Source organism: Pogoniulus pusillus, chromosome Z (genome assembly GCF_015220805.1).
Source record: "Pogoniulus pusillus isolate bPogPus1 chromosome Z, bPogPus1.pri, whole genome shotgun sequence".
Lineage (NCBI taxonomy): Eukaryota > Metazoa > Chordata > Aves > Piciformes > Lybiidae > Pogoniulus > Pogoniulus pusillus.
Window position 1 is genome coordinate 14,635,288 of NC_087309.1, and position 23,352 is coordinate 14,658,639.

General features: G+C 46.6%; 1 protein-coding gene across 4 annotated transcripts in view; it reads left to right on the forward strand.

Moving 5' to 3' along the window:
* FAM219A (family with sequence similarity 219 member A) overlaps positions 1-23,352 on the forward strand; it is a 135,445-nt gene that overhangs the window by 53,515 nt on the left and 58,578 nt on the right. For all 4 annotated transcript variants that reach the window (XM_064140663.1, XM_064140661.1, XM_064140662.1 and 1 more), the window contains one exon: positions 20,957-21,056. In XM_064140663.1, coding sequence (XP_063996733.1) covers positions 20,957-21,056 — 100 coding nt within the window. The remainder of the gene's footprint in view (positions 1-20,956; positions 21,057-23,352) is intronic.

Genomic DNA, 23,352 nt, shown 5'->3' on the forward strand with positions numbered 1-23,352 from the left:
TACGTCTTGGCTTTGTATGAACCACAGTACTAGCTCCTGTTTTACTTGGCTATGCAATTGCTTTAACATGCTGTGTTGCAGTGGAGAAATAGAGCAGTTAGCAAGGTTTATGCAGGTTGAACAGGAATGTCAGAGTTCAAGATGCTGAGCGTGGTTGTAAATGAAAGCCTGTTAACCATGGCTTCGTTGTAATTAAGATGCCACACGTCTCTTTGTGCATGGGTTGCTGTCAGCACCTGAGGGTTATTATATGCATGATGTCAAGATGCAGATATCTCTGTAATTTGTACTGAAATAGAAGCTGGACCTCAATCCAGCATCTCAAACTGCAGTTCAGCAATACATATGGGTTTGGAGACTTCAAAAGCTGTCACAAATTCCCTGACCCTAGCCCCATTACAGATGAGCAGGGAGTTATATCTAAAAAAATCCCTTTGGAGATGTTGGGATAAATGTCTCTAAATTGTACTGTTTGTGCAATTTAATATCCATGTCTGCTCAAAGCAATCCCACAGGAATCTTACGTAGTGTAAGACCAGAATACTTTAATTTTAAAGTCTATTAGCTCTCTGGACAGGAAAGAGTTCATTACTTCTTGGTAACTAAAAATACTGAGGTGGGAAATCAGATGAATTACATTTCCCAGTGTATGCATAGGTGTATATTCGGTGTCAACTATTACTCTGCTCCAAATGTTTGCAAATACTGCAGAAGTGGAAACACAAAAAACAGACAGAGGGCAGATGGACACCAGGTATCTTATGATGGAGTGTACCACAGTCTTAACATTGTTCTTCACAAATGTTTGTGAGGCTCGCTCCCCCAAACTGGTTAAAATGCAGATGACAAGTAAATTGATCTCTGGCATAGATGAGCCACTTGGGTTGTTCTGGATGTTTTCTACTTGTGTCCCTGTTTCTGTGACCCTGTTCTATTTGGTTTAAGCCACCTCTGTGTGATGTAGTCTGTATCACACTCCTGAGTTAAAAGCTGTGGTTCTACAGGCACTATGCACTTTGCACAAACTGTTTTTTTTTTTTCCCAGATATGCCTGCACAGATGGGCAGAGTCCAATGGGATGGAGTTCAATAGCTCCAAGTGCAGGGTGCTGCACTTTGGCCACAACAACCCCATGCAGAGATACAGGCTGGGGTCGGAGTGGCTGGAGAGCAGCCAAACAGAGAGGGATCTGGGGGTGCTGATTGATACCCACCTGAACATGAGCCAGCAGTGTGCCCAGGTGGCCAAGAGAGCCAGTGGCATCCTGGCCTGCATCAGGAATGGTGTGGTCAGCAGGAGCAGGGAGGTCATTCTGCCCCTGTACTCTGCACTGGTCAGACCACACCTCGAGTACTGCATTCAGTTCTGGGCCCCCCAGTTTAGGAGGGACATTGAGATGCTTGAGCGTGTCCAGAGAAGGGCGACGAGGCTGGTGAGAGGCCTTGAGCACAGCCCTACGAGGAGAGGCTGAGGGAGCTGGGATTGTTTAGCCTGGAGAAGAGGAGGCTCAGGGATGACCTTATCGCTGTCTACAACTACCTGAGGGGTGGTTGTGGCCAGGGGGAGGTTGCTCTCTTCTCTTAGGTGGCCAGCGCCAGAACAAGAGGACACAGCCTCCGGCTGCGCCAGGGGAAATTTCGGCTCGAGGTGAGGAGAAAGTTCTTCACTGAGAGAGTCATTGGGCACTGGAATGGGCTGCCCGGGGAGGTGGTGGAGTCGCCGTCCCTGGGGCAGTTCAAGGCAAGGTTGGATGTGGCACTTGGTGCCATGGTCTAGCCTTGGGCACTGTGGTAAAGGGTTGGACTTAATGATCTGTGAGGTCTCTTCCAACCTTGGTGATACTGTGATACTGTGACTTAGATTGAAAATACTGCTTTGGAGATAAAGAAGGTACGGGACAAGTATTTACTCCAACAAAGACAGAGAAAGGTTAAAATGAACATGTAATCTGTTTAATTTGAAAGCCTCTCAGTTTTGTCAAGTTAGAGTCATAGAGTCATAGAATCAACCAGGTTAGAAGAGACCTCCAAGATCATCCAGTCCAACCTAGCATCCAGCCCTATCCTAATGACCAGCCTAAACCTCCTCTGGTGTAATTGGAGGCCGTTTCCTCTTGTCCTATTACTTGTTCCCTGGGCGAACGGACTGCCTCCCACCTGGCTCCAATCGTTCAGGGAGTTGTAGAGGGCAATAAGATCTCAGCTTCCTTTTTACCAGACTTCATCCCAGTTCCTTCAGTCACTGCTTGTAAGACCCTTCACTAGCTTCATTGCCCTTCTTTGGGCCTGCTCCAGCATCTCAGTATCCTTGCAGTGAGAGGCCCAGAACTGAACCTGCTGTTTGAGATGTGGCCTCACAGGTGCTTGGTACAGGGACACGATCAATTACCTATTCCTACTGGCCATGCTGGGTGATACAGGCCAAGATGCTGTTGGCCTTAAACAAGAAGTACAAGAATCATAGAATCATAGAATCAACCAGGTTGGAAGAGACCTCCAAGATCATCCAGTCCAACCTATCCCCCAGCCCTAACCAATCAACCAGACCATGGCACTAAGTGCCTCATCCAGTCTTTTCTTGAAGACCCCCAGGGACGGTGCCTCCACCACCTCCCTGGGCAGCCCATTCCAGTGGGAAATCACTCTCTCTGTGAAGAACTTCTTCCTAATATCCAGCCTATACCTACCCTGGCACAGGTTACAGGCAGTATAGAGGCTGGCTGCTTCCTGAGAAGTGAGATGTCACACCTAGGAATTACTGTCTCAACGGGAGACCCTCTTTAATAGACTCCCATTAGCAAGTGAAAAGGTTTGGGAATAAGGAGAGAGAGAGAGAGAGAAAGAGCAAAAAAAAAGTTATGAAGAAGAGCAATAAAGAGTAAGTCAACCTAAAATTATGTCCTGAGATAGCTGCTCTTAGCCTACAGCCTTATTGTTACGATTTGTATCGTTGGTACAGTGTGTGATGATGCATTGTAATGGGCTGGGACTCTGCTGCCTCTTTTGAAGGTTATTACAAAGCACTTAAGTATCTTGTGTTTGTACAACACGAGCATCGTCTTAGGTAGATTGGTATGCGGTAAAGTATGCTGGAGATATGCCCGGGGGTTAGGCTATATGAAGATGAGCTTTTTAAACGTGAGTTTAATCTAAAACATCAGAGGCTCTCTCTGAGCCATAGTGCTGGGGGCAGAGGACCTAATGAGGCTGCTTTAATACAGCTCTAACGTACACATTAGGCAGCAGTTGGAAAGAGAGTCAATCTTTCAAGGTTTAAGCAGTGCTTTCTGAAAGTGCCTTCAATTAATAGCTAATGACAAGCTTTCTGCGGCGATTCTCATTATCTTGTGTAGCCAGATAATGAGAATGATCACCCAGAGAGACTTCAATTTATTTACCATTTTTCATTTCATTGAGAGGCTTCTGGATATCTAAGCCAGTAGTATTCCTGATTTGTGCCTCTGTAAGTAAAGTGCCTGAGTTTTATCTACCAGTGCTCTGAAGATTTACATTTCAGATATCTTTTTCCAGCAGCACAGATGTTGCAAACCTTAAATTAATGCACAAGCAGCTTCCGTGCTGTGGAAGATGGACCTAATAAGTAAAGAAAGCAATCTCTCTCTGCTGTGCCTGTCTTCTTAACGATAATGGAATTTAAAAGGTCTGCAAAGGGCTGTTTTCAGCTAAATCTCTTATGTCTACCAGTATTTGATGAGAATCATGAGCTGAAAGTGTTTCTATGCCCACCCACAGTGTTAATTGAAAGCTGTGAAGGCAAAGAGGTAGAACCAGTCTCAAGGGACCTTTCTTACAGAAACTTTATGTGAACCTTCTCTCCTGTATCTGAATGTAGTATCTAAGCCCTCCCTCCTCCTTAAGGTAAAATGCTTCAGTAGTAATGAGAGGCTTTATTAAAGCTTCCCTTTGTGTTAGTTCTATAGGAAATTTACAACCCAAATTGGAATCCTTGCAGAGGATCCTGTTCTTATATTTTGCTGACCTTCCTTGAGTCTGCACTTTTCTATACACACTGTGCACAGCAGAAGAAACACAAATGTGGGCCTAGGCTCCAAACTGGCACAACTTTCCTCCTAAAGTGTCTTATCAGTTGCATATTTTTTTATTTGATTGTTAAAATCTTATGTTGCTTTTCCCTTTTAGACTGGAAGCTCCTTATAGAAGTGACGCAGGGAGAAAGAAGTCAGATGTGACAGATTGGTAGAGAGGCATCTTTTTATCAGGAATGTGTGACATAACTGAAACCTTGGGGAGCTCTGAGTTACAGTAGTTTGGATGATAATGAGAAAGGAGTAAGTTCCTGAGCAGATTAACTTAGCAAAGTGCACAAAGCCAACTCACAAGTCAGTTCTGCTGAATGTTTGGTTTGAAAAGGAAGATGATAGGATGAAGAAGTAAGCCTGTATACTGAAATCAATGTTTAAATTTTTTTGAGGACAGTCTAGTCTGTAAGGCTTGTGATGTATTTAATTTTCTGCTCAATACCAGAAGCTTTCAGGAAGGGACCATTTTGGAGGACTGTAATAAGTTTCCTGCAGTTCCTAAACACTTTTCCTCTGCAGCATTGTTTGTTTTCTGGCGCGTGCTGTCAAATGTGTTTGAGAGAAATGCAGGGTTCTACACTTTGGCCACAACAACCTCAAGCAGCGCTACAGGCTGGGGACAGAGTGGCTGGAGAGCAGCCAGGCAGAAAGGGACCTGGGGGTACTGGTAGATAGTAGCTGAAGATGAGGCAGCAGTGTGCCCAGGTGGCCAAGAGAGCCAATGGCATCGTGGCCTGCATCAGGAACAGTGTGGCCAGCAGGACAAGGGAGGTTATTCTTGCCCTGTACTCATCACTGGTCAGGCCACACCTTGAGTGCTGTGTACAGTTCTGGGCCCCTCAATTCAAGAGAGATGTTGAGGTGCTGGAATGTGTCCAGAGAAGGGTGACAAAGCTGGTGAGGGGCCTGGAACATAAACCCTCTGAGGAGAGGCTGAGGGAGCTGGGGGTGTTTAGCCTGCAGAAGAGGAGGCTCAGGGCTGACCTCATTGCTGTCTACAACTACCTGAAGGGAGGCTGTAGCCAGGTGGGGGTGGCCTCTTCTCCCAGTCAACCAGCAATAGAACAAGGGGACACAGTCTCAAGCTGTGCCGGGGGAATTATAAGCTGGCTGTTAGGAGGAAGTTGTTGGCAGAGAGAGTGATTTCCCATTGGAATGGGCTGCCCAGGGAGGTGGTGGAGTCACTGTCCCTAGAGGTGTTCCAGAAAAGACTGGATGAGGCACTTGGTGCCATGGTCTAGTTGACTGGCTAGGGCTGGGTGCTAGGTTGAACTGGCTGATCTTGGAGGTCTCTTCCAACCTGGTTGATTCTATGATTCTATGATTTATGAAGATGCCCTTGTTCCATGGGACAGAACCATGAAGGAGAACCCAGCATTCCTGCTCTTCTGTTGAGCAACTTGACTTCTCTGGATCTCAATTTTCCCAGATACAAAATAGAGGAATGAGCACTTCACAACGTTCTCCTTCATCTCTGCAGCCCTACTGCTAGGTGAGATTATGGATTGTACTTTGCCCTAGTGAGACCACATCTGGAATACTGTGTCCAGTTTTGGGCTCCCCAGTTCACAAGAGATAGGGGACCTGCTGGAGAGAGTCAGAGACACAAGGATGATTTAGGGACTTGATTATCTCCCTTATGAAGAGAAACTGTGAGACCTGGGGCTGTTTAGTCTGAAAAGAGAAGACTGAGATGTCGTCAATACCTGTAAACAGCTGAGCAGTGGATGTCAAATGGTGGGGCCAATCCCTTTTCAGTGGTCAACAGCAGTAAGATAAGGAGCAATGACTACTAACTGGAACATAGAAGGTTTCACCTCAGCATGAGGAGAAACTTTTTTACAGTGAGGGTGACAGCACTGGAACAGGCTGCCCAACAGGTTGTGGAGTCTTCTTCTCTGGAGACTTTCAAAACCTGCCTGGATGCATTCCTGTGAAAATTACCCTAGGCTGGACTCAATCTCTGGAGGTCCCTTCCAACCTCTAATGTTCTGTGATTCTGTGATTAGAAAGCCTTACCAGACTCCCCTGGTGCTGTCAAAATTCCTTCCTTGCCTTTCATAATCTTGAGGCTGGACAGACAGGACTTGAATTGGAGATTGATCGAGGCCAGAAGATCATTTGTGGTTTCAAGTGTATGTATTTGCTCTATGGTATTTTTGTCCTCTCCTGATTTGTATCTTTTCACTAACTGAAAGCACAGCTTCTGCTTACTGTGATAACATTGGTTATCAAATAACACTGCTCACTTTGATAACATTGGTCAGCATATCATACTGCAGAGCTGTGATCAAAGAGCCCAACAGAGGAAGGAAACTCTATTAGCGACCCTTAATGGGAAAACTGGTTTTAGAATCATAGAATCAACCAAATTGGAAGAGAACTCCAAGCTGATTCAGTCCAACCTATCACCCAGCCCTGTTCAGTCAACTAGACCATGGCACTGAGTGCCTCATCCAGGCTTTGCTTCAACACCTCCAGGGACGGTGACTCCACCACCTCCTTGGGCAGCCCATTCCAATGCCTCACACTCTCTCTGTGAAGAACTTCCTCCTAACATCCAGCCTGTACTTCCCCTGGCACAAATTGAGACTGTGTCCTCTTGTTCTATTGCTGGTTACCTGGCAGAAGAGACCAACCCCCACTTGGCTACAACCTCCCTTCAGGTAGTTGCAGACAGAGAATTGCCACATTTTGTATAAGAGTATAAGTATTCATAAGGAGATGTTCAAAGATTACCTCCTCCAGGTCCAGGAGCAATGCATCCAAAAAAAGGGGAAGGCAGGTAAGAATGTCAGGAGGCCAGCATGGATGAATAGAGAGCTCCTGGACACACTTAGATTCAAGAAGAATGCCTACAGAGAGTGGAAGCAAGGACAGGTAACCATGACCACCTTTCACTGTCCCTGACAGGTTGTTTCTTTGTCTTGAACCTGTTCTTCTAGGAGTGTTATTCAGCCATTCCCATTTCTCCATTTTAGGTACTCATTTTTTCCTCCTCCCCCTTCTCCAATCATCTCTACTCCTTCTGGTAGACCCTGCCTTCCCACCCCTGTGAGTACCCTGCCCTCATCAGCCTCATCTTCAGACTGCAGATGCTGAGAAAGGTATCACTTAGAAAGAAGGGCTCATGGTGATAAAATGTGGTCCCAGCATCCCACCCCACCAAAACAAAATTTTTATATATATATATATATATATATATATATATATATATATATATATATATATATATATATATAAATTATCCATAAATATGTTGTCTAGGTTTGGGTTTTATTTCAGATCAGGTGAGAGAAATGTCCAGAGTGCAAAATATTTCACCCCAAAGACTAGGTATTTAGCAAACAAATTTAAAGTGCCAGAGTGCAAAGATTTGGACAGTTACACTCAGTGGGCAAAATAGGCAAAACCATCCATGGCTCACAGCAGTCTGCCTTCCAGGAAGGCCTTTGGGGATGGTCCAGGTCTCCACAGCAAAAGGAGCGGCAGCCTGGAAGGAGCTTATGAACAAGAGCCAATGTGACACTGCCTGAGCCTGTCCCAGGGAGCATGATGCTGTAATCACTCTTTTGTCCTCCTGCCCAAGATCAACTAGAGCCCTGGTTCGGCTTTTTGTGCAGGCAACGATCTCCCCCAAGTCTCCTGTTCCCACCTCTGTGGTGCTCTGCAATCTGCTTTAGCTCCTCGAAGGAAGCTGGGGACAGATGGCTTGATTTTAGCTGATAAACGAGCTGCCTTTGAAGGAGAAGCAATGTGGAAGCCGTCTGGCTTGATATCTTTTTCTGGTGCTGACAACAGGAGGCTAAGGAGAAAAGCTGGAGCCAGATGGAGACCAGCTTCGTTGGAGAGAGCATGCAAGGGAAGCAAATTCTCCTCTAATAACCCTCTCTTTATACTGTCAAATTGTGTTTGCTTGCCTTTATTTCAGGCAGCTCCTATCGAACAGAGTTTACCTCAACATTTGAGGTATGCTCTGGTCTTTGCGTAGCCAATTCTGTGATGTGAGATATAACAGTGCTAAATATCTTTATATGCTCTCAAGAGATGTTCAGGAATGTGGCTAGCATTTTATGTGCCTCTGACTTTTAAGCTCAACATGGTAAAATGCTAACTAGACTTGTCACTTCCCATCCACAGTTCCTGGCAGTACTGGAGCTGTTTAATGTCTTGGGGAAATAGGTGGGCGGTGTGGGTCTGACAGACTCGTGGACCTTTACAGCGCACAGACTGCAACCCTGCAGTAACTAAGGGAACTGGGAGCAAGCTTAGCAAATAAAGAAGGTGATAAAAGCTGCCACTTCCAGAATAAAATCAAGTGTTTTTTTTCTTCAGGGACCTCAATTTTGCACTTTTTATTCAGGACTGGGAGGGGAAGAAGCATACTTGGCTCTTGGAGACAGAGCAATTTGTAAGCCACGTTTATAAAAATTAGTGATTTCCCTTTAAGTTGGCTCCTATGCCTTCGCCTTGGCTGCCCTGATTAGTCACGTACTAAGGATATTTCTAATACATTTGTGTCAAGGGAGAAGGGAGCCAAGCAGTGCTTTATCAGAGGAGAATCTGTATCCCTCCCCCTAGATGCTAATTAGTCACAGAGATGCAGGCGTGGGGAGTGGGGGTGAGGCAAGCTTTTATTTTAGGAGCCAAAATGATTTATGCTCTCACAATTTCTTGCTCAGGGCTGGAAGGCTGAGCCACGGTGGAGAGTGACTTGCGATCTCCCTCAGCTTTCTCATCCCTGCCCCTCAGACGTGTTTGCTATGCTGCTGCTCCTGCTGCTGTTCTCAGGGTCATTTCTGTCACAAGCTTGGCTAAACAGAAACTCTCTCCTTATAAATATGGAAATCTGATGATTGAGCTCTCCCTTTCTTGAGACAAGTTGAAAGCACATGCTGAAGAGAGGAGGACTGCGAGCACTCCGTTTCATGTCTTTATCTTCTCTACTAGTGGAGGGAAACCGATCATGTTTTAATGTGGGGGTCTGCCTTTGCAGGATGGGCAAAGTGACCTCTCAGACCATGCTCACAGCATCATGATAAGAGCTTTGAACCACTGCCTGAAGACAAGACAAGTCCCATGCCCAGTGCTGTTGTCTTGAAGGCACCTGTTACCCACCTGGCTGAATCCATCAGTCTAAGCAGTGAGATGAGGAGGCAACTGTGGGTAGATACAAGAGCATGGGCTGTGGCAGTCCCATGCTCCATCCAGGCTGAGCTGGTGTCCACCTATCAGCAGCGTGGCAGATGCACTTGATGCATGAACCTTGGGCAGCTGCTCATCTTTTGAGCTGTGTTGGAGGAGGCCATGTTTTCAGATCCATTAAAGATCTTTAAATGCCAGTAGGCATCCAGTGTTATTCCTGGGAAATCTCTTGAAACCTGTGTCTATAGCAGGGAAGACCCCACAGTGCTTCTTTAGGGCTTTCTTTTGATCCTGCTTACAGTCAGTCTTTTCAGTTTTCTCAGCATCCCTCCTTCCTGGGCTAGAGGTTGCTTTGATCTTGGACAAATGCACAGGTATTTGCTCTTTCCTCAACATCCTGACTGCATGTGTTACACAGCATTCCTAGACCTTCAACTTCCTTAGAAAGCAGGATGCCATGTCGTCAAGATTTCAGTGCTAGTGACTTTAACTCTTTCCTGAGCCGGTTTTGGCTGAATACCTGAAAGAAGATGCAGTGATTCCCTGCTGAAAGCACTTGGAAGATCTGCTGATGCCCTTGGTTGCAGAGTGCAGGCTGAGTAAAGTGCAGGTGTGCAAACTCAGCTTGTGTAGACACAAACACCTTGCCCAGAGTGCTTGGGGTTGAAGACAACATATCTGGCAAACACAAAGTAGGTATGTGATGGGAGAGGACATCCTGTGATTTCAGCATGAATCCAGAGGCTGAAAAAAAGTTCTGTAGTCTGCTCACATCTCATTTTTGTTCCAGAAATACCTGACAGCAAGCTGACACTTGGCAGTAGTTGGCATTGTCAGTTGTGCAGGTCTCATTGTTGACTTGAGACTTCAGTCAGAGCCAGACATCCCTGCTCTCTGGGAGAAGGGATTTACTAGATGCAGAAGGAAGGCAGGATGAAAAAATGATTGTAGCAGAAGGAATGAACAGCAGAAGCAATGAAACAGTTCAGAATAGGATCTGGGAAAGGTGCCATGGGTTCAGGGACAAAAAATAAGATCTCTTTCATCCAGCATGTATAGAAGCCACCTCTCTTGAAACGAGGATCCCAACGCTAAGTGGAAAAGAGTGAGTGGCTTCAGAGGTGTGCTCTTAATGGCTGTGACACTGAACCACTGACTGAAGCCCTTTTGGTTGAAAATTGGATGTGGAGCTGTCTCAGCTTTTCCAGCAATTGTTCTTCTATCCAGAGGCTCTGAAATATTAGTAACATCCTATTTGCCAAGCCAGATCCAGTCCATGGGCTATGAAAGCAGTTATCCAATCTCCAGGACACTGGAGGGAGCTTACATCACTAGAGCAGGATTCTTCTCCTGTCAGTTGTATTGTGCTGATACATTTTTATCAGAATATATGATTTCTGTAGTATCTACCACAACCAGCCAACATTTTTAGTGTTTCCTTCAGGCCAGCTTTTATCTTGTCTTTCATGTACAGCTGGAACAGCCTAGCTGCATGCAGAGAGAATCTGTAAACCATTCTATGCCTACAGTAGGACAAGGGAGGTTATTCTTCCCCTATACTCAGCACTGGTCAGGCCACACCTTGAGTACTGTGTCCAGTTCTGGGCCCCTCAATTCAAGAGAGATGTTGAGGTGCTGGAACATGTCCAGAGAAGGGCGACAAAGCTGGTGAGGGGCCTGGAGCACAAATCCTATGAGGAGAGGTTGAGGGAGCTGGGGTTGTTTAGCCTGGAGAAGAGGAGGCTCAGGGGTGACCTCATTGCTGTCTACAACTACCTGAAGGGACATTGTAGCCAGGTGGGGGGTGGCCTCTTCTCCCAGGTAACCAGCAATAGAACAAGGGGACACAGTCTCAAATTGTGCCAGGGTAGGTATAGGCTGGATGTTAGGAAGAAGTTCTTCACAGAGAGAGTGATTGGCATTGGAATGGGCTGCCCAGGGAGGTGGTGGAGGCACCGTCCCTGGGGGTATCATAGTATCATAGTATCATCAGGGTTGGAAGAGACCTCACAGATCATCAAGTCCAACCCTTTACCACAGAGCTCAAGGCCAGACCATGGCACCAAGTGCCACGTCCAACCTTGCCTTGAAGTGCCCCAGGGACGGCGACTCCACCACCTCCCCGGGCAGCCCATTCCAGTGTCCAATGACTCTCTCAGTGAAGAACTTTCTCCTCACCTCAAGCCTAAACCTCCCCTGGCGCAGCCTGAGGCTGTGTCCTCTCGTTCTGGTGCTGGCCACCTGAGAGAAGAGAGCAACCTCCTCCTGGCCACAACCACCCCTCAGGTAGTTGTAGACAGCAATAAGGTCACCCCTGAGCCTCCTCTTCTCCAGGCTAACCAATCCCAGCTCCCTCAGACTCTCTTCGTAGGGCTGTGCTCAAGGCCTCTCACCAGCCTCGTCGTCCTTCTCTGGACACGCTCAAGCATCTCAACGTCCCTTTTAAACTGGGGTCTTCAAGAAAAGACTGGATGAGGCACTTAGTGTCATGGTCTAGTTGATTGGTTAGGGCTGGGTGATAGGTTGGACTGGATGATCTTTGAGGTCTCTTCCAACCTGGTTGATTCTATGATTCTATGATTCTAATACAGACTTGGCATTTCAGCAGCAACAGCACCACTGTTGCACTTCCTTAGTTTCTCCAGGTACTGGAGTTGCCCATGGGAAGGAAGCTCAGTACTGCTACGCCACACTTGATTCCTTGGTCATCTATGTTCTGCTCTATTTGAAAACAGACATTTCCTGTTGGTGAGGCTCCTCTAAAGCCTTGAATGAGTGAGATGAGACACACTTCTGAAAAATCTCTAAGCACTAATCAGCGAGCAGGATTTCAGTCAATACAAGATCCTGCTGCTGTGGTCCCTTGTGGGCAGCACAGGGCTCTGCAGAGGGCAGCATATTTTTATAGGACAGGTCTACAGCACGTAGCCAAGAGCCTAGGCTCTGGTTCATACCTGTGTCCTCCAAGTACACACCGTGACCTTGGCTCTTGCCACATTTCTCAGTCATTTTGAGGTTATCTTCCCTCATGAGTTGAGGTTTAAAGAGCAGTTGTGAAATTGTCCACAGCTTTTTGGGATCCTGATTTGACCAGATACCAGCTGCTAAACTAACTCTTACAATACCTACCAAGAAATTTGTGACACTTCACTGCCTTAAATACGTGTATGCCTCGTGTTGTGTATCAGAGCTGTGGCTGTATAATCAGAGGTAAAAAAGGAAAGGTGTAATGTCCTCATATATATATATATATATATATATATATATATATATATATATATATCCTTTACAAAGAAGAAAATGTCAGGGTATTGAGGCATTCTGAAGTACTACCACAGTTAATAGCTTGTTTTAAATAGTTATTACGTGCCAGTCACTTGGCAAGTGCTCCAGGCAGTGGGGAGAGCAGTGTGGCATTCCTCTAATTTGCAATGTTAATGATCCAATTTGAGTCGTGTAAAGTTAGCACAAGACACCAGACCTATAAATGGATGTGATAATAGTGATGGCTTATGCGTGTGAGAAGAGCCTGGAGGGAAATGCAGTGTTAAATATATTATATCATGATTGAAAGGAAAGGACTGGGGGCTGCTTGTGCTGCTGGTTTGTCAGATAGAAATCTCACAGAAATCATGTAATTACTTACATTTTTCTTTCTTGTCCCTCAGATGCTTTCCCACTGTATTTAGTCTACTTACTGACTGGCGCTTCTTCCATTACTGTAGGCTCCCAGGATTAGTCATACATCATCATCTAGAAAAAGGAGATTTTCTTTCCTCTGCTGCAGATGTCATTTTTTATTAGGAATGCAGGCCTCTGAAATGTCTTGTTCACTTTCTGCAGCTTATATCTTTCTGTTTGCTATTTTTTTTCAGCTTGAACATGAAAGTTGGGCTGAGCTTTTGCATCTAAGGCTTCAAAGGATCATTTCAGCACAGGCACTGCAGCACACACAGGCAGAGAGGCACGTTTCTTCTTACCCTGTCTGAAACAAAGCAAAGAGCTGAACTCCTTGTTACCTGCCCAGTGAGTTGAGCTACCCTAACCACAGATGTACAGAGCAAAAAGTCACTTCACTGACATTCTGGTTCAGTTTGATTACTATGACTTGAGGTTTTAATCATGCAGCTATATTAACACTGCTGGCTTTTCAACTGCTGAAAAAATGGCTTCAAATAATGGTTTCTTGTACAGTTGCAAGTCAGGTTCAAAAGCTGGATCTTACAGTGGGTATTGCAAGCCTAATTTGTTATTAAGTGAGATCTGTTCAGCAGTTGCTCGGAAACGTGAAACAGCAATGTTGTAGCTGGTGCATTGGCAGAGATGGTGGAAAGTCAATGAAAAGATATTTCTTGCTTTACTCAAACTGAGTCAGTAGCTCTTGGAATGTATTGGGAGTAATAACTGCACACCTGAGGGATGGCCAAGGGCTCAGGTCCAGCCAGCATGGGTTTAGGAAGGGCAGATCCTGCCTCTCCAACCTGATCTCCTTCTATGATCAGGTGAGCCGCTTGGTGGATGTGGGGAGGCCTGTGGATGTGGTCTATCTGGACTTCAGCAAGGCCTTCGACACTGTCCCCCACAGCAAACTGCTGGCTAAGCTGTCAGCCCATGGCTTGGATGGCAACACTCTGTGCTGGGTTAGGAACTGGCTGGAGGGCCAGACCCAGAGAGTGGTGGTGAATGGTGCCACATCCAGCTGGTGGCTGTCACTAGTGGTGTCCCTCAGGGATCTGTGCTGGGCCCCATCCTCTTTAACATCTTCATAGATGATCTGGGTGAGGGCATCGAGTCAGTCATCAGCAAGTTTGCAGATGACACCAAGCTGGGGGCAGATGTGGCTGGGTTGCAGGCAGAAGGGCTCTGCAGCAGGACCTTGACTGCCTGGACAGATGGGCAGAGTCCAAGGGGATGGAGTTCAATAGCTCCAAGTGCAGGGTGCTGCACTTTGGCCACAACAACCCCATGCAGAGATACAGGCTGGGGTCGGAGTGGCTGGAGAGCAGCCAGACAGAGAGGGATCTGGGGGTGCTGATTGATACCCACCTGAACATGAGCCAGCAGTGTGCCCAGGTGGCCAAGAGAGCCAGTGGCATCCTGGCCTGCATCAGGAATGGTGTGGTCAGCAGGAGCAGGGAGGTCATTCTGCCCCTGTACTCTGCACTGGTTAGACCACACCTTGAGTGCTGTGTTCAGTTCTGGGCCCCCCAGTTTAGGAGGGACATTGAGATGCTTGAGCGTGTCCAGAGAAGGGCGACGAGGCTGGGGAGAGGCCTTGAGCACAGCCCTACGAGGAGAGGCTGAGGGAGCTGGGATTGGTTAGCCTGGAGAAGAGGAGGCTCAGGGGTGACCTTATTGCTGTCTACAACTACCTGAGGGGTGGTTGTGGCCAGGAGGAGGTTGCTCTCTTCTCTCAGGTGGCCAGCACCAGAACGAGAGGACACAGCCTCAAGCTATGCCAGGGGAAATTTAGGCTGGAGGTGAGAAGAAAGTTCTTCCCTGAGAGAGTCATTGGACACTGGAATGGGCTGCCCGGGGAGGTGGTGGAGTCGCCGTCCCTGGGGCTGTTCAAGGCAGGATTGGACGTGGCACTTGGTGCCATGGTCTAGCCTTGAGCTCTGTGGTAAAGGGTTGGACTTGATGATCTGTGAGGTCTCTTCCAACCCTGATGATACTGTGTTACTGTGATACTGTGATACTGAGGGGATTACGTCTTCCTTGAAATACTGGGCTCCAAATCTGCATGCTTAAAATGTGGAGGAGGGCATGAGAGAGCCTTTTGTGAGGTTCATAGGCTCCGCTCCTGCCATACATCCTCCTGCAACACTATCCTTGTTCTTGCTGAATATGGTATTATTATTTGTTGTTCATCTATGTGGTGGATTCAGTTTTAGCTGCTACAGATCTGACAGCCTTTGAGGCTCTCCTTCTCTGTTTCTTACAAAGACAGGCTACATGTGTCTTGATTCCCAGTGGTTTTGTTCCCAGTTGTTTTTTAAACACTTTCCATTCATAGCTATCTCATGACTGTGTTGTGGTGATATCTAGAGAGGCTGCAGGGGTCTGTTGTCCAAAACATGGTGATGCCATGGTTTTACATAGCCACTTGTGCACATCAGAGTTCTCAGCCTGCTGCCTACAGCTGTGTTTTTCAGGTTAACGTAGTGCACTGTGGCTTCAGAGAGAGTGAATCTGCAAAAGGCATAGGATTTTCTGTTCCCAGGGCAGCAGGACTGGAGGCATAAATATTTATTAGCAGGAGCAGTATTACAGCCCAGTGGTGTAGGATGGCAACATGGGAGTGACAGAAGCATCTCCAGTGAGCTAAGATACTCCCTGCAGTTGGCTGCATGCAGTTTCTCCCTTGTTTTTCTGCTCTCTTATGCACAGGACAGTCTCTCTTATGCACAGGACATCACTCCCAGTTTTCCTGGCTCAGTGCTCAATGTGGAAAAGTGAAGCAGAGTTGAATGTGGCTCGTTAGCATTTGTTTGCAACATGTGATCCACATGAGCAGCTACAGAAAGCAGAAGTCATCTGAGCTGTGAGCACTTGCTGTATACTGTCACATGTTGGTACTGAGACTCGTGTATCTTTAAGTTAGACAGGAGATATCATTGGTACTGTAGAGAGGCAAAGGTAACTGGATGATACTTCTAAGTAGTCAGCTCATACTGATTCAGCTGATGATGTTCAACCCAAACCTCTGAACTGTGGAGAAAAATGATGGGTAAAGCCCTATGTATTGGGCCTTTCTTGAGATTAGAGAGCAAGGGCAGTCTTGCCTCTCTTACGTGAAAGCAGAGGCACTTTCATCATGACAATATTTCCCACAGACAGCAGAGTGGAGAACATTTTCTGAGGGCTGTAAAAATGGCTGCTCTTTAGGGTTGGGACAGGTGGGCAGAAACTCTAAACCAAGATACTTCTGTATTTTCAAGGGGCAGCTGAAGGCCACAGAAACTGTGTGTGCCCATTCCCTTTCATATGCACTGGGGCCTCAGAATATTTGCAGGACGGAAAGCAGAGGCTTGTTAAGTTTGAAAGGTGTCAGAATTATTGACTTAGAAGGAAAACAAAGGAAGCTGCATTCACAAGGTACTGCAAGAATGTGTTTGTACCCAGCAGTCAGCTCCACTGCTTAGGATGCAGCTGCAGTTTGCTGGCAGATTGAGTCTGTTCTCCCAACTCCCTGTAGTTGGTGTGGGTTACTGGGAGAGGTAGGCTATTGGGCTGGTGCATTATGGTAGATGTCTTGTTTCTTGCTTCATACTGCAAAAGAGGAAAGGAATTATTTTCTTTAAAAGAGAAAGAATAAAAATTCTGACCATGCCATCTTCCTTAAATCCATGATTACAGTTTAAAGTGATCTCAGCTTCTCTCTGTGTCTCTGCGTACCGAGGATTCACAGCACTTCTGCTTTGTGAAGGTTCTGATGTTTGGTAGTGGTGTGTGGTACACAACCCCCTGGGCACAGCTGTACCTGTCAGGAGGGCAATTATGTAGAGCCTGCAGGAAAACACCAACTAGTAGGGGAGGGGACCATCCCACCATTTGGATGCTACGGTTGTTCATGCCCAGTGAAGCTGTAAACATGAGGGGAGAAAGCTTCAATTGAACTCCATGCCCAGCCAAACCATACGGTGGCTTGACTGGAAGTATTTTTTTCCCTAGGACTGAAGGCATAAGGAGACATCAGGAACAAAAAATGCATTAAATTCTCATAGCCATATAAAGCCCCTGGAGACACATCTTGGCACTCACCTTTGGACCAGGAATGTTGTGTTCCCCACTGCAAACAGAGAGAAATCACATCATCTGACCTGGGACTGGCCACAGAGCATAGCTGAGGATTTTGATGTTAGGGCCAGAGCTGAATACATTGATTTAGGGAGGCTTTGAAAGAAAAAAAGTGAAGGGCAGTAGTGAAAGCCAGCAGTGATTCGCAGGGTGCACACAAGCATTCGCAGGCGTTCACAGGCAACAGGCTAATTCGTCAAGTAAACGTTTCCATGAGTGAGTGAGCTGTGTGGAGAGAAATGCACTCGTTCAGTATGCACAGAAGCAAAGTGTCTTTGTGCAGAAAGACACCTCCAGCTGAGCCGCCATGGGAATGCTGTTCTCGCAGCTGAGATTGTTGCTATGGAGTCCTGTGCCTTGCTGCAGAATGTATAGGAAGTGATGGATGGGAAAGAAGACAGTGCCTCAGCATTCCTGAGCCTGGGATAGTTACCTCTGGCCCTGGGATAGATATGTCTGACTCTGGCCCAGTTTGGTTTCTTTTTGGATGTGTTGCTCACTGGAAAGAGCAGCTCCATGCACCAGCAATGGTCATCCAGACTATGCTGGTGCTTTGTGATTCCTCTGTACAAGTCACGGTATCACAGTATCACCAAGGTTGGAAGAGACCTCACAGATCATCAAGTCCAACCCTTTACCACAGAGCTCAAGGCTAGACCATGGCACCAAGTGCCACATCCAATCCTGCCTTGAACAGCCCCAGGGACGGCGACTCCACCACCTCCCCGGGCAGCCCATTCCAGTGTCCAATGACTCTCTCAGTGAAGAACTTTCTCCTCACCTCCAGCCTAAATCTCCCCTGGCACAGCCTGAGGCTGTGTCCTCTCGTTCTGGTGCTGGCCACCTGAGAGAAGAGAGCAACCTCCTCCTGGCCACAACCACCCCTCAGGTAGTTGTAGACAGCAATAAGGTCACCCCTGAGCCTCCTCTTCTCCAGGCTAACCAATCCCAGCTCCCTCAGCCTCTCCTCGTAGGGCTGTGCTCAAGGCCTCTCACCAGCCTCGTCGCCCTTCTCTAGACATGCTCAAGCATCTCAATGTCCCTCCTAAACTGGGGGGCCCAGAACTGAACACAGCACTCAAGGTGTGGTCTAACCAGTGCAGAGTACAGGGGCAGAATGACCTCCCTGCTCCTGCTGACCACACCATTCCTGATGCAGGCCAGGATGCCACTGGCTCTCTTGGCCACCTGGGCATACTGCTGGCTCATGTTCAGGCGGGTATCGAACAGCACCAAGTCAGGGATCTGATGAGTGGCCCTAACCTGTTCTTCTGCCAGTCTGCTGTAGAGCTGTCAGGCTGCTGGGGCAGAAAAGTGTCATTCCAAACTTTGGTGATTAATTCCTGATGCGAACTGGTGTTGTTATAGCTTCTGTTGCTGTGTCTTTCATCATTCCCAACTCCAGTGTCAGAGACAGGGCTGTGTTCTCCACCTTCTGCCACACCTCCTCTGTAGAGGTGTCCCTGTCTCGAAGGACTGATTGATCCCCTCTTGAGATGAGAGTCTAAAGCAGAATGGAATGAACTGCCTTTGGAAATAACTTTTATTTTCTCTGGGAAACCTGTTATATTTGTTTTGTCTAGAGCTCAGCTTTGAGATTGATCCAGCTGAGTCTTCTGGTCCAGGAACAGAGCCTGAACCCTTGAAGACATTTCAGAACATTCCTCCTTTCCCTCTGTTCATGCAAATGGATGTCTAATGTCACTGACAGGTTACCCAAAAGGAATAGCTATCATCAGAACATCAGCTTCCAAGCAAAGTAAGGGCTGGTTTGGATTTAAAGAGTGTTAAGCATAGTTCTAACAATTACACTTAAGCCAGAGCTCATCCTAGTGGCCAGGCCCACTGTGGGCTCCTGTAGATCTATGCTGGACTGCACCAGCATAGAAGGTAGGTAATGTGTGGCCATCACACTGTGTTCTTTGTCAGAATATGTCCACTTCCATATGTTCCTGCAGCCAGCAGATTGAGGCTTCAAGGACTTGTTTGTATTCCGTAGCACTGGGAAGCATCCAGTTCTTGGAGTGAATGGTCCTTCAAAATGGCTGTATCCTGACTTTTCCAGGAATGTCAGAGAAAAAAATTCTCACCTGAGAAGCCTGGATCAAGTGCTGCTAGTAACTGTTTTGCATATCCCTCTTGGAGACGTTTTAGCTTGTCTAGGAAACAGATAATGTCCTTTGTGTTATCTCAATATTCCCACGGGTATTCTTTCCTACAGCCTGAATCTGGCCTCTTACTCTGGGTGCATTTGAGACCAGTCCCATGTTAGAGGGGTACCAAAACAACTGGCCTTCATCTGAGATCATAGACTAGGTTCTGACACAGAAAACAAGGATGGCTATTTCAAGGCAAATTAAAAACCTCACTTATTCCTGTTTCATGTCTCCAAGAGGAAAAGAGGCAGGTGAACCTGCAGTGATGCCTCCACTATTCTCTCCCTCTAGTGATCTATGCCTGGCAGCAGCCTGAGCCACAAACAGCACTTTTGGATTTGATGGGTGTTGTTTCTATTATTTTTGTGTCACCCTTTCCTGAGTCTCTTTTAGCATCCACAGCAGCACATCATTCCTGCATGGAGAAGTGCTGTTTGTTTTCAGTGGCTGTGTGTTGTGCCAGTTGGTTTCTCATGCTTGTAGAAAATAAGGGCTAGGTTGTCCTTATTCACCTTCTTACACCTTCAGAATTATTGAGGCTTCTCCCAGAGCCAGAGTCTCCACCTGGCTGAAGTGGCCTGGTCTTTCTAGATGGTCATCTGATGGAAACTGTCCTCCAAGATGTCTTCCGTGGTTGATAGTGGCTAACTATAGCTTATAATTTTCATTCATAAAGTTGAAATTGTTTTTCTTCAGTGTACCACTTCACTTTTAGTTTTGTTTCATTTCAGCTGTTGCATTCTTGGCTTTTAACTGCTATATTTTGTCATTTTAGTGTGGTATTGAAGTAGGACTTCTAAAATGCATGTGATTCACTGTGTTCTTCTGGAGACTAGCCTGTTTGCATCCTCTTCTAACCCATTTTACCAGTCATTAGAGTACTGCATTAGAGGGAAAGTGCAAGAGTGACCTCATTAGAGGAGAGTGAAAGAAGTTGCACCTGGTTCAGCATTGTCTGTTGAGTGTCACTGAATGCAAAGTCTTGTAAACACCATACAAGTACTGTCAGAGGCTACTGAATAGTGCAAAGGGGCAGAATTTTGATGAAATAGGATAACCCTGCATGTATTATTTGTCAATGTATATTAAAATAGAGCCTAATTCAAGAATCATGTTTTATCTCATAAGCACAGTATATTAAAAAGAGCTAATGTGCACTGCAGAGGCACTGGGGAGAAAGGAGCAGTGGCTGACTGAGTGGTGTTTGTTGGTTTCTTTTCTTTGACTGAAATGATAAGGCAGTGGAACCTTACTTTAAAACTCAGTGACTGCCCTGCATGCTGCAGTCAGTGACAAAAGATGGACTCCAGCTTTTGTAAGAAATTGTGTACAAACTGCAGAAAATGAGAGATGGGTAATATCCATTTGGAATTACTATTCCCATTTGGAATAATATTTTCTAATATTTAGTTTCTGGTGCTTTGTTCTGTTTCTTACAAAAGTGGTGGTTTCTTCAGATATTGGACTTGTGCAGGTGTACCTATTATAAATCCAAATTTACATATATACACATATATATTCACAGGCCAGGGTGATTTGAACTCATGGCACACCCTCTATGTTAGCTTCCCAGCACTATCCATCCACAAGCCTGATGTTGGAATCTGCTGTTTCCAGATCTACTTTTAGCATACCAAATACACTTCCAAGTTCTGTGTTTTCGGCTGTTCAAAAGAGTAACATGGTGCCTGCAGCTTCTGAATGTGGGTGGGAATGGACTCACCTAGCAGCCAGCTAGAGACTGCATAACTTTTAGCTTAACTGTTCTGCTTTGTTTCATTTTCTTTCTTGACAGGATCCAACTGCTGCATCTATTTCGGACAGAGATTGTGATACAAGAGAGGGAGAGACTGTAGCCATGAACTATAAGCCGTCCCCACTTCAAGTGAAATTAGGTGAGTCTTTGCTGACAGTGAGTGAAAAGTGAACCCCCACGGTCTGAAACAGGGCGATGTGCTTGTGGGATTGTTTTGGGATCTCCATGCACGTGGCTGAGCATGCCAGCTCAGCTCAAGCAACTCACAGAGCGCTTCTGTCATTGTGGTTCTTCTGCTAGGGAATTGACCTACAAACTCATAAAGATCCTGTGTCTTGGGCAGTTGAGGGAGGAAGTTATGCCTTGAAGGGAAGGCACAGCTTTTTAAACCTACAGTTTTTACAAAGCTAAGATCAAGGCTTGGCCACATAAAGGGACCATAAAATGAAGAGGAGACTGAGTGACTGCCAATTAAAGGGGAAAAGATCAGAGACTTGATCTACTGCTGGGAAATGATAGAGCTATGTTACTGTGAGGTGGAGGGAGTGTATGTCTGCAAAGGTTCACATAAAAATACTTGAGCTGAACAATATTTTCTAAGTTCTGGAAGCAGAACCACCCAATTTGCTTCCTCAGAAGACTGATGCTTATAAGAGAGCTTCAATCTACACAGAGTATCCTGCATCCAAAACCTGATCTGCACCGCCACAAGAACTTGATGAAGGACAAGTCAATCCAACAGCATACTTTCTTCTCAGATTCCCTAAAATGAGAATCTAAAGCTGCAAATGTTCTCAATAGGAGTAGGAGGCAGCCACCTCATTGTCCTTACAATCAGAACAAATAGCATTGAGAGGATGCTGCAGGAGCTGTGCCGCTTTGGGGAATGCTGTGAAGGAAGTGCGTGCCTGCGTATTCAGTAACACAGCTCTGGCCCCTACCAAATGGGTGAGATAGTGAAGGTCATCAGCCAAGGTTTGAAGATGATTTGGGAAACTTTGGGAGCTGGTATGTGGTTATGAAGAGCTGCTCTCAATAGAGAGGTTCCACCCTCTGTTGAGATCAGTAGGATCTGCACTACTAGTGCATGCACTAGTGTTGACCTCATTTTTAAGAGGAGACTGAAAGAAACACATGGTAAAGGCTGGGGAGCAGTTTCAGGGCTCTCCCTGGGTACGTCGCAAAGCGACTACTCACAAATCTGGTTATAGCAGGGCAGAAAAGAATGTCACAGAGTAACAGAATGTCATAGATGAAAAAGGCTAAGTAGTTCGATAGAAAGGATCTCACTTGGAAGAGTGACTGGGAAGGAGAGGACAAAAAGTTGGATGTGCAAATAAAGCAATGTTATGAGGGAAAGTTGAGGACCTTGAGCTACTGTTATGTGGTATAAAAAGTTAATTTGGACCGTATATATATACCACAGTTGCAGTCCTGAAAGCTCTAAAATCACTGGCTGCATTTCTGGAAAAGGCAGGGAACAGCAGTATATGTTAATGACAGCACAACAAGATGCTGGCAAAGCTGACAGCTCCTGGCTTGGATGGAATCACTCTGATATGGGTCCAGAACTGGAAGAAAGGCCGGGCCCAGAGAGTGGTGGTGAATGGTGCCACATCCAGTTGGCAGCTGGCACTAGTGGTGTTCCCCAAGGATCAGTACTGGGCCCAGTCCTGTTCAATATCTTTATTGATGATCTGGACGAGGGCATTAAGTCCAGCATCAGTAAGTTTGCAGATGACACCAAGCTAGGAGCAGGTGTTGATCTGTTGGAAGGTAGGAGAGCCCTGCAGAGGGACCTGGACAGGCTGGATGGGTGGGCAGAGGCCAATGGGATGAGATTGAACAAGGCCAAGTGCAGGGTTCTGCACTTTGGCCACAACAACCCCAAGCAGCGCTACAGGCTGGGGACAGAGTGTCTGGAGAGCAGCCAGGAGGAAAGGGACCTGGGGGTACTGACAGACAGTAGCTGAAGATGAGGCAGCAGTGTGCCCAGGTGGCCAGGAGAGCCAATGGCATCCTGGCCTGCATCAGGAACAGTGTGGCCAGTAGGACAAGGGAGGTTATTCTTCCCCTGTCCTCAGCACTGGTCAGGCCACACCTTGAGTGCTGTGTCCAGTTCTGGGCCCCTCAATTCAAGAGAGATGTTGAGGTGCTGGAATGTGTCCAGAGAAGGGCAACAAAGCTGGTGAGGAGCCTGGAACACAAATCCTATGATGAGAGGCTGAGGGAGCTGGGGTTGTTTAGCCTGGAGAAGAGGAGGCTCAGGGGTGACCTCATTGCTGTCTACAACTACCTGAAGGGTGGCTGCATCCAGATGGGGGTTGGTCTCTTCTCCCAGGCAACCAGCAATAGAACAAGGGGACACAGTCTCAAGTTGTTCTGGGGGAAGTATAGGCTGGATGTTAGGAGGAAGTTGTTGGCAGAGAGAATGA